Source organism: Notolepis coatsorum, assembly GCF_963971535.1.
Source record: "Notolepis coatsorum genome assembly, chromosome: 12".
Taxonomy (NCBI): domain Eukaryota; kingdom Metazoa; phylum Chordata; class Actinopteri; order Aulopiformes; family Paralepididae; genus Notolepis; species Notolepis coatsorum.
In genome coordinates, this window is record NC_140176.1 from 72,116,195 (window position 1) to 72,128,504 (window position 12,310).

General features: G+C 44.5%; 1 protein-coding gene across 1 annotated transcript in view; it reads left to right on the forward strand.

Moving 5' to 3' along the window:
• Positions 1–11,536: 11,536 nt before the first annotated feature.
• The window catches only part of LOC311237904 (disco-interacting protein 2 homolog C-like), a gene marked incomplete at its 5' end in the record, with an annotated part of 107,099 nt that continues 106,325 nt past the window's right edge, over positions 11,537–12,310 (forward strand). Inside the window, 1 exon segment of the mRNA XM_084325878.1 lies at positions 11,537–11,615. Within this exon segment, the coding sequence (XP_084182004.1) occupies positions 11,537–11,615 (79 nt within the window).

Here is a 12,310-nt window from a genome sequence, read left to right on the forward strand (position 1 = left end):
AGAGAGCTTCCAAGCTATGGGCCCAGAACTTAAGACCCACCTCGCTCCATCCCAGATTGACTTCCAGTTTAATCCCCCGAACGCACCTCACTTCGGTGGAACTTGGGAACGAGAAGTACGTTCAATAAAGACAGCCCTGTACGCCGTGCTTGGGGCCCAGACCGTGGCGGAAGAAGTCCTAATGACAGTCCTCACGGAGATCGAGGGAGTATTGAACTCAAAGCCCCTCGGTTACGTCTCAAGTGATGTAGCAGATGTCGACCCAGTCACCCCCAACACACTCTTGATGGGGCGGCTGGACCCCGCGCTACCACAGACAATGTACAGGCCTGAAGAAGCGAACGGCCGAAGAATGTGGAGGTACAGTCAAGTATTGGCTGACAAGTTTTGGAACAGCTTCCTACTCCACTATCTACCGTCTCTACAGACCCGCCAGAAATGGGTGAAAGAGAGAGACAATTTGACAGAAGGAACAGTCGTCATGATTATCGACCAGTCACTACCCCGAGCTATGTGGCCGGCTGGCCGCGTAAGCAAAGTGATCACCGGTGCCGACGGAAAGGTCCGAGCAGCCGAAGTGCTCGTCCAAGGACGGATCTACACCCGACCCGTGGCGAGGCTAATAGAACTGCCAAGGCTCCCCGATACTATCGATGACGACCATGACCCCATGACTTTGTGAACTGCCCGACCCCCTCACAACAGACATTGAGTAGTGGACAGTGCGGTTAATCTGTCTCTGCTTAGCTAATTAGGTGGGACTAATTAGGAGGCGGCTGTTACAAAGGATCAGATTAAACCGAATATATATATTTATTGATTGATATATATTGCATAGTATTTGTATATCGTTTGATATCCCTTGTATATTCCTTGTACATATACACGGAATATCCCTTTAGCCTATTACAGACCATAATATTTCATTCTCCTATTGGACAGCGGTCCACAGGCGCCGGGGCCGTGCCTCCAGAGTCAGGTTCAAAGCCACCGTCAAGACATGTCTGTACATGCCCGGCCTTGCCCAGGGATACGAGACAGAAATGAGGTTGGCACTAGATTGTTCGCTGTGTATATAAATATGGCGCAGGTGAATACAGAAGTAGAGTTACCCAATAAGTTGAAGCCTCACCCACGATACTCCGTGCGGTGAAGTATGGCCTGTTTGGCCCCAAATAGAGCATTGAGACCGCGTGCGAATTAATAACTGAATTGTCAGAGTTTGGCGCTATACCGTCGAGTGCGACATATTTCTATTAAGTCAGTAATAGTCTATTTGTGTATAGTGTATCGTGCGGCTAAAGTTCTACAGTGACCAGCATCACCAACGCTTCCTCGTATCAGCTAGAGTGCTTATCCAGGCTGGGCTGCTTTCATGGCGCTTTCACCCGAGGAGACCTAGACGAGAACCGTGTGGACATGTACACTGGATTAATCTACCCGACGACTACATAGCCCTTTGCGGCTGGATTATATTTGTTTTGGTCCTGTGATTTATGGAGCGGAGAATCGCTGACGCCTACACGTGTTGGATTTACCCTGTGAGGAGACCAGTCGAGTCTGCGCCTCAGAGAGCCTGAGGCCGGCTAGCTTTCTTCACTGTGGAGCTACAGTCTACGGAGAACAGCTGTATTCGTCTGTGGATCAAGAGACTATTGCACCGTCTCCTGTACTTGGAGTCTCCTTAGTCATCGTTGACCAGACTCTCTACTACCGACAGATCCTCTACCCCTGCTGGCTTACAACCGGGGGGACCCTTCCAGTATCTCCCGCTATATATTACTAGTGTACCATAGATATAATTCCCTAAGATTCAGGTTGTATAATTACCTCCTGCGTAACCAGAGAATGGACATTCATTATTGATTTGCCTACGCACATTCCTTTGCCTTATAAGCGCATCCAAAGTAAAATACAGAGAAGTATATTATGTACCTTTTGCTGCAATAAATACTTAATTACCACTTTGTGTGGAACCGATTCATTGTGGGAAGTGTTCATCATATTTATATATCATGTACTGTATGGCCAGTAATTAAAGTACATAAAGCGGTAGTGGTTTAATGATACCATACTTATCAATACAGTCAGGGAATTGTACCCCTCAGTTACAAAAACCATTGGCGTTTCGTCCCTGGACCGGTACTATTTCCAAATAAAATCTATATCATAGGTATTATGTTTCATCATGAATGCATGAAAGGGGGGGGGGGTCGTTTGTAATTATTTGATTGCCAGTAACGCCATTCGTTATTACCACAACACACGCCGATTATTTGATCGCCATCTGGTCCATCCTACGTTCATCTGGTCCACGACATAACCCACCACAACATATGGATCGGGGGTCCCGAAAACGATTCAATGCGATCAGGTGAAGCCCTAGGTTTCCCATTACTAGAAAAGTCCATCCGGAGCGGTTTAAACTTAGCACCCGGTCTGGAACAGGGTTTACTGCACTGTCGATAGGGATGGGTACCGAATTCGGTACTTTTGAGGTACCGAACCGAAACACGTCGGTACTACCGAGTATCGAATCAAGTGAGAAACCGAAAAAAAAATTAAAACAAAATATTTTTTATAATTTTTTTTTTTTTTTTTAACTTTTTTCTTTTCATGTCAACGTTCACACGCACAATATATGCTTACCTAGGATTTGACTTGATTCAACAACAAAGCAGTCGGAGCAATGACAAGCCGAAAACTGTCGAAATTGTAGTTATTTGAAGTTTGGATTTTTTTTTACGACTGAGGTAGGTAAATTAAATTTCGACAGTTTTCGGCTTGTCATTGCTCCGACTGCTTTGTTGTTGAATCAAGTCAAATCCTAGGTAAGCATATATTGTGCGTGTGAACGTTGACATGAAAATAAAAAAGTAAAAAAATAAAAATAAAAAAAAATTTAATAAAAAAAAATATATATATATTTTTTTTTAAAGTACCGAAAAAAGGTACCGTTGGGTACCGGTATCGATTCACAGGTACCGGTACCGGTATCGGTTCAAATGTGAAAGGTACCCATCCCTAACTGTCGATACTGCCTACTACCAGGATCTGGCCGGTACTGCACCTTCGGAGTCCCAGTATGCCTTTTAATGGCAACATACAGGTCCCTGACATTGAATAGGATATTAAAATCGAAAAAAAGGGAAAACGAACCAAAAACGTATATATATATACGTTTTCGGCCGTTAACTGTTGGCGCCCAATAACGTATATACGTGGTTGGCCGCGAAAGTGTTAAAGGATCAAATTATTCAGGAGTACAGTTTTGAGTAAAACATCAAACATTTGTTTTTTCTTTCAAAAAATTATATCTTGCAGCATATCTTTCACACGGGTGTGTTTTGATTTGTCTGTAAACAAGACCGAAAAATTTACTTCATTCATCCACTTGGATAGTAAAACTATGCACTCATGTCTTATCTGTGTGTGTGTGTGTGTGTGTGTGTGTGTGTGTGTGTGTGTATAGAAAGCACCAACTGAGATGCCTTCTCGTCGGTCATCTACCCCAAATCTTGAGCTAGGGTTAACCAGCTTCCCACCGCTACCCTCATCTGCAAACTTTGCCACAGTACCCGTAGCAACCAGCAACAACAAGGTAATTATTAAGTCACTCACGGACTGGCTATCTGTTCGTCTTTCAGGTGCACAATGCCACCCAGCCATCTTTAACAGAAATGTATTTTAATTTCTTGTGTTAATTAACTCTGGTAGCTGGTATCAGGGGTCACCTTGATAGTTTGTCAGACATAGCAACTGTAACTAAGGGGGGCACCTGCATCAGTGTTGTGTGTTATATCACTATAAACTCATAAACTGAAAGGAGAAAGGAGATTATGGACTAATTTCCTGTAATTCATCACCTGAGCTACACCAGATGTGGCATTGGCTGGCTCACTGCCCCCTCCCCCAACCCTCCCCCCACCTTTAGGAGACCAGCGATCTCACAGTGAGCGAATAGGGATAGCGCCTGTGTAGAGGTCCCACACACTGTTCAGTTTTTCCACCCCATTGGTGCTGCTTGGAATGCGTGGTCTTCCCTTCTCCACTGTCTTTGCGGAGACACGACGCACACACCTTTCATTCACCTCACAGGTGTTGTTTTCATCCCAGGCTCCCGTAACACACAGTGGCCCGTGTAGTCCTGCACCCGTGATGTCACAAGACCCTCAGCCAATCCCAGCCTTGCCTGAGAAGGACGCCTCCACCTCAACAGACGTCCCACAACAGTGAGTGTATCTTAACCCTTTCACTGCCACACGACAGACGGTTAACCCTTTACTATCACACAACCGACGGTGACCGGCTGTCGTGTGGCAGTGAAAGGGTTAACCGGCTGTCGTGTGGCAGTGAAAGGGTTAACCTTCTGTGTATTGTCGCAGTGAAAGGGTTAACAAGACAAGACAAGAGTTTTATTTGTCACGGCATACAAGTATACAATGAAATGCGGGTGGTCTTGCCTGCAACGATGTGCAATACAGTAGTACAACATATAATAGAATCCAATAAAACAACATTGTGCAATAAACAGGTAACATAGTGGGACATCTCGGTATTTGTACATAGTTATTTACAGAGCATGGAGGACATGCTAGGTCCTTTGGTAGTGCAATACACTGTTATTGTTGCTATACTATTTTTAAAGTGACCTTTCCTTTGTGGCCATAAGTGTGGGCGTGTGCAGCATGAGTGTGTGCTTGCTCATGTTAAAGTGGCTGCTAGTGTGCGAGCGTGCACAGCGTGCGTGTCGTGTGTGTGCTCATGTGTGCTTGTGTGTGGAGAGTTCAGTGTTCTGTGGCACTCAGTGTTCATTGTTCAAGGCTCTGATTTTTTAAGCCAAATATCACTTCAATCCTATTAAGTTAGTTCAAGTTAGTTATTCATTTATATGTGCTATTTATGAGAGTGCTAACTTGTTGCAAAATAATAATGATAATAATAATAGCCTCATTAAAATACTATTGTTGCTTCGGTTGTTTTCAGCGTTTTATGTGCATAATCTGTTATTTAGTTTGAAATGTTCGTTGAAATAAGTAGATTTTACGTTTTTGTTTATTTATTAAGTTAATATAAAACCATATAGTCACATTTTAGAATACAATAGAATAGAATTGTAGAATACAACTAGAAACACTGTCCTGGCCTGCTTCTAAGTTCAGTGGCCTGGAAAAAAAAATTGGATTTTTTATTTTTATTTTTTAAATCATCTCGCGGCCCTCCCGTGGCTGCTCGCGGCCCACCTTTGAGCCATCAAAGAAATGAAGCAAAAGTGGTTACCTGTGTTGAACTGGTTTATTTTTTTGAAAATAAAAAAGATATAGTGGATTACTATTACGACTACTACCACTGCCAATACTACTGATACATCCCTATTGGCAAACTTTATATTTAAAAGAAAATAGTAAAAAAAAATGTGGCGGGACTAATTAGACTGTGGCGGGCCGCCACAGTCTAGGTCATTAATGGGAAACCCTGAGCGAGCCAGGTGTAGATTCTGCCGAGTTCCGAGCTGAGGGTTTTTTCAACCTGTAACTTGTTCTTGTCAGAGACCAGCAGGGCCGAGTCGTCCGCGAACAGGAAGTTCAAGTTCTTTAATAGTTGTCATACAGAAGTACAGGATACTTTCATACAAAATGCTTCTTACTGTTACGCTCCAGAGACTGTGCTAGACAAGATAGTATCAAATAACATAATAACATAATATAGCATGAATTTAGAAGAAGAAAATGAGGTCAGTGTTCGGTATAGACATATGTACAATGTTCTGAGTTACCATATAATATACAATACACAATACTATGCAGTGTACTAATGTACAGTACTATCTAGTGCAAAGCAGAAATGGGATGAGGTACAATTTTAGGTACAATTTACAGTAAGGTGTACGAGTTGTAGTGCAATCCTTCATCCATAAATATAAAGTGTGGGGAGTGGGTGCTACAGTGTGTTTGTTTAAAGTGGGTGTGTGCTATAAGTGTGTGGAGTGGGTGCTACAGTGTGTTTGTTTAAAGTGAGTGTGTGCGTGTGGATGTGTGTGCTATGTGCGTTTGGTGGTTGTTGTTGTGTAGTGTTCATTCATTGTTCGTTTAGCAGCCTGATGGCCTGGGGATAGAAGCTTCTTCTGAGTCTTTCTGTGCTCGCCTTGAGACTCCTGTATCGCTTGCCTGACCGCAGCAGTTCAAAGAGGCAGTTGTTCGGGTGACTGGAGTCTTTAATGATTCTCTTAGCCTTGCCCTTGCAACGCTTGTAGTAAATGTTCTGGAGGGTGGGGAGCCCCCCTCCAATTGTGCGTTCGGCTGAACGTGTCACTCTTTGTAGTCTGCTTTGGTCTTGTGCAGTCACAAGCTGACGACATGTCATTTGCATAAATTACTTATTATTTGTGACAAATAATAAACAAGTATTACTTTCTGTTGACTTACTTGTACTCCACCCATCCGTCCATCCAGAATGAATAGATACCTGTATGTAGGGCTGGGCAGTATGACCCGATATACATGTCACTGTATATGATCACATTTACCTCTGTAACGATATTAAACGATGATTCTGTTTTCAAACACCAGCACACAAATACCACATTCTCCTGTCATGTTGGCCCCTCTTGTCAACATGTTTGTAAGGTATGTCTTGTCACCGTGTCGGTCTGTCAACATGTGACTGGTTGTTGGCCCATGCACTGGAGGAATGCATTTACCCAACACACCGATATGAGCAGAATTAGGTTCACAATGTTGGTATTTGTACATTTTCCGTTTATCGCCCAGCCACGGTCTGCAGTTGGAAAGTGTTTTCTGGTTGAGTGAATGTTGTGTCTGTTCTTCCTTGTTTGATAGGAAGCCAGAGGAGGGTGTGATGACTGTAACCAAGCCAGCTCAGCCTGCGCCACACAGTGAGGCAGTCACGGTGAGACTCGCTCATCAATACTGAACACCACTTTGTGTCGTCGGATTTCACCTGAAAATCTATGTACCTCAATAGTATAAAAGTGGCTGCTTTACCTTCCTGCATTAAAGCCACACTCCTCTTTGAGTTGAGGTGCACCTATTAATGCGGATGAGAGGAGGTGTGACACTGACCCCACCTTGTGTTCTGACTGGGCAGGAAACCAAGAAGCTAAGCTACGCGCAGATCTGCCAGAGAGAACCGGCCAATAAGATGCTGCCGCCTTCCGACCAGACCCCTTTGGGGGAAGAGCCTATGGCGGCCTATCCGTCGCAGGCGTCTGACCCAGCCCAGTTGCCACGGTGACCGGAGACGGACGAGAGAGAGAGAAAAAAAACCACCCTCACACTTGTCTCAAATGCCCTATTAACCTATCCACTCGTCCCATTCTAAGTGTATGTCGCTCAGGGTAGGGGTTAGGGTTGCAGCCATGGTATGGGCCCAGGTTCATTGATAGTTGGGGGGAAGGCTTTGACCTAAGGTTGAAGGTGTATTGCCACAGTGTCCATTCTTATCCTTGAAAGCCGGTGTTTGTTTAAATCCTCCTCACAAATCTGAACACCGAATCCCTATCGAGAATAAACATGGACACCTGAATGTTTTGTATAGGGGGTTAAAAAAAGATGTTTGTTCATATATATATATATTTGCTTTACTGTAGGTGATTTGAGATGTGAACTTTGTTTTTGTTTTTGCCAAATCCTCTTGTGTCGAGTAGAGGAAATGGGAAAGATCCTGTACATTTAAAAATTCTACTGAGTTCTATTTGATGTTCTATTTTATATCCCTGCACTTAGTTAGAATGGTCTACTGAAAGCCAGGGTTTCTTTTTGTTTGTTCTTTTTGCTACACTGATGTTTTTCTTTCCTTTTGTTGGTACTGGGTGCAACACTTTAGAATGACTGTCCCTTATAAATAGTTAATATACATGTTTGTTAATAATAGTTGGTTAATGATTTAAAACTGCCAGAGATTGTCCCTATCTTTTAAAGATTCTGTGTGCATACAGTAGGTGTGCAAGTGTATGTTTTGGTAGATCTCAGCCTACCTTTCACATTGCCATTGGTTTTGGAAGGGGGTGAAAATATGCTCTATGAAAAGTCGCCAGCCATTATGTAACTCAGCGTTCTGAAAACCACTGCACCGATATAAACCCTCTTTGACTCAGCTAGAAGCCTGGCACGTTACACTTCCGCATTCAGCTGGGTGCACTTGTTATTAACTCCCGGGCGCTCGCGGTTGCTGCACGAATTTGAATACCTTGTAGCAGAGTAATACAGTAACATTAGGGATTAAAACATACAGTATATCCCAGCACCCAAGTAAACCCTCTCTGCTGCCAAAAAAAGGTGCAGGGAGGGTGCTGGGTGGCTGACTAGAGAAGAGGGTTCTGGTGTTGCCTTTTCCAGTGCTGCTGATGTTGGAATAGCAGGAGGAGTTGGCAGCAGAGAGGCTTTACTTGTACTGAAAGTTGTTAATCAACTATTAACAAATACTTAACAAGTCATTACTAAGTAGTTTACCAGTAGCTTGTTCATGATCTATTACCCATTTATAAGGCATAGTTTGAAACTATTTAACAAGTCCGTAATAACTCATTAACTAACAGTTTGTGGATGATCTATTAACTGGTTATAAGGGATAGTTATTCTAAAGTGTTACCGGACGGGATCTTTCCTGCTGTACAGAATGTTCTGCCTCGACTCAATCCGGGCTTTTTATTACACAGCGTCTGTATTATTCCTCAGTGTCTGCGCCTCAGATCCACTGTAGGAGGGGTAGCCCGCCGGACAGTGACATGTGAGGAGTCACCTACAGAGTTTGTTTACATGTTTGTTCCAAGATTTAGTCAGTCCCCTATGGCCAGGAACTGACCCCGTCCCAGATCGCATTGATCAGTATGGGGAGGATGAGACTACTTTATTAATACATCCAGTCCGGGAACTTGAATAGACCGTTTAATATAGCAAAGCAAAACAAGATACAAAAAAAGGAAATCCTTTTGAAAAGCACTGGTCTATCAGCCCTTTATTTCTGCATGACTTTATTATTATAAAACATTTTTTACTTTACCAATTTAATTTATTTTATTATTATAATTTTTTATGTTTGAGTGCCTCTTGTGTGTCACTTGTGTTGAGCGTTTGGTTTTGTAGAGGAGATGCTGTGCTGGGTTTGGGTGAAGATGACGGCATTTCAGCGGGCAGCAGTCCGACCGAGCTCACTACTCTGCAAGCTGCTTGAGTGTCAGTAATTGGTGGCTCTTATAGATCTGCCTTCACTCCCCGTTCCCCCGCAGGGGAGCAGGAGTGGAAATTAGTCGGACTGTCTGCAAACCTACCTCCAGGTGGGCGTTGGACCAGGACTGTCTGCAAACCTACCTCCAGGTGGGCGTTGGAACAGGACTGTCTGCAAACCTACCTCCAGGTGGGCGTTGGAACAGGACTGTCTGCAAACCTACCTCCAGGTGGGCGTTGGAACAGGACTGTCTGCAAACCTACCTCCAGGTGGGCGTTGGAACAGGACTGTCTGCAAACCTACCTCCAGGTGGGAGTTGGAACAGGACTGTCTGCAAACCTACCTCCAGGTGGGCGTTGGAACAGGACTGTCTGCAAACCTACCTCCAGGTGGGCGTTGGAACAGGACTGTCTGCAAACCTACCTCCAGGTGGGCGTTGGAACAGGACTGTCTGCAAACCTACCTCCAGGTGGGCGTTGGAACAGGACTGTCTGCAAACCTACCTCCAGGTGGGCGTTGGAACAGGATTGCGTGTTTTTCCAATCCTGGCTTTCGGTGGATCAAATCTCAGGGTTTAGTGACGCAGCATTACATGCATATAAAGCACTGCTCGAACGTACATTGTAAACGTGAATTTGATGTGTATTCTGGGGGCAGGGGAGGGAGGTTTTCAGTTCATTGTTCTAAGTTTAAAGAATGGAAGGCCATTATTTGGCAAATGTTAAAGTAGTTTGTCACTGAAGAAAAAGTACAGGCACAGTTTCGGCAATTTATGTTTTCTGTACAGATGTAAATAATTTTGAAAAGATATTAAAGTGCCTTTGAAGTTGACAGTATTGTGTGTTTTAACTTTTTTACAGTGTGATACATTTTTGATTTTACAGTATAAAAGGTATACAGTATAAGGTATAAAAGTGATATTGTGTAAAAAGAAATTACTAAAATTATAATAACACTCATTGGGCCTAATTTATAAAATGTTCTTACACACATTTTGTACTTACACCAAACCTAGCCAAAGTTGTGATTTATTAATATGTCATCTTGATGTAAAAAAACAAATCATTACCCAAAGTATAAATGCTATCATTTCCATCTGTTTAATCATATTCTTTGAAATTGTTGTACAAAGGAATCTGGGATAAAGTTGAAGCCCATTTTGATCAATGAGGCCCATAACCCATTGTGTGTACACTACATTATTTATGCCATACAATATACAGCGTGCCTGGGATTGTTCTGTCCTTGGTTGCGGGGACTTCAAGTAACCAGCAGATGGCAGTATACTCACATATTAGATGCCAGCACCAGGCGTACATTGTGAGCAGGTCTTGTTTACAATGATGATGATTTGATTCTTGGCCTAGATCTCATAAAAAGGATAATGGAAACGAGAAGGTTAGGAGACTACAGATGGTAACTTGTGTTTGAATGCCCCATCAAGCTTGTTCAGCCAAAGACTGGCCCTGACTGAATTCAATCAAAGTGATACTACAATAACTACATCATCTACTTTCATCACACTAGGTATTTTCTTCTCATAATAAATGCATATAGGATGGGTAGGTCTACAGTCTATACAACACATCAGGCAAGCAAGTACCCATCTTCCTTATAAAGTGTAGAGCATGCACTATATGCCTTTTGATACACGGTTATAGCGGCCACCATACCGACTACTGTTTAACGTGCACTCTCAGTAGAGCCTGTGTTAAACCATGTCTCGTGGTAATAAACATAATACTTTATGAAGTATTCCCTCCGTCTGGTCATTCAACATAAAGGCTCCCTGTTTAATTGAATTTGGATGCATCTTGGGTCGTTTCTGATGTTGGATGAGAAACCATGTGTATAGCAGAAACACTACAGGGTGTGGTAGGACTTTAGGTGTGGTTTGCCAGTTGCCACTGCTGCCAGACTCCCTCCCTCCCTCACTCCCCTCTCTCCCTCTGAATTGTGCCCCCAACCGGTCGCGGTTGGAACTGACCCGTGCTCATCCTCCTCGCCGACTCTGTCAGCAGCAGCGTCACGACGTGACGTCACAGCAGCAGGAGCTGCACACAGCGCTGTGAGGCTGGAGAGCCTCATCATCATCATCATCATCATCACCACCACCGCCGCCGCCGCAACGAGTCCGACGGTCTTGAAATCCAACGACCGAGCAACCCTCTGGTCTTTACCGATTTCTATAGCGTGGAGCTGCGCGGGGCCATGGCGGGCCCCCGGTGAACCGAGACACAGATTGATTCTCTTTGTTCGCCGAGGAGGAGGAGGAGGACTGGAGGCGGCAGCAGCAGCAGCAGCGGCGTTGAACCGGGAGGTGTTTTCTTCTATACGGTAGAAGAACCGAATGGCGGATCGTGAGGCGTCACCGATACCGTTGGAGGTGCGAGCCCGGCTTGCAGAGCTGGAGCTGGAGCTGTCAGAGGGTAAGAAATAACGGTACCCCCCCCCCCCCCCGTTATTAAACCGTTATCTCTCATCATCGCCAGATTCGCCACCACCACCATCATCAGCATCATCATTACTACATCGGGAGGGTATACCGTTATAGACTATAGGCTACTAACTAACTAACGGAATCTAATTGCTCATTCCTGCGGCCTCTCTCTCTCTCTCTCTCTCTCTCTCTCTCTCTCTCTCCTCTCTCTCTCTCTCTCTCTCTCTCTCTCTCCTCTCTCTCTCTCTCTCTCTCTCTCTCTCTCTCTCTCTCTCTCTCTCTCTCTCTCTCTCTCTCTCTCTCTCTCTCTCTCTCTCTCTCTCTCTCTCTCTCTCTCTCTCTCTCTCTCTCTCTCTCTCGTGAAGCCCTCCTCCTCCCGCTCCTCCTCCCATCCAGATGTTTGTCAGCCAGCAGGGACTGGCCCGCTGCCCTGCACTCTCTTACCGGGAGAGGACGAGGGGAGAGCGGGAGCGGGAGCCCACTGCGGGATTCATCATCACCCGCTTCTCTTTGTTATCCGCGGCGGTGCCTCCATCAATAATAAACACCCGAGTGGTGCTGTTCTGTTCGGCTCTGACGGGCTGTTCTTTGACCTTGAGATGTTGTTGACACGTCAAGCGTTTCATCCTGTGTGTTTACCTGTGTGTGTGTGTGTGTGTGTGTGTGTGTGTGTCTGTATGAGGG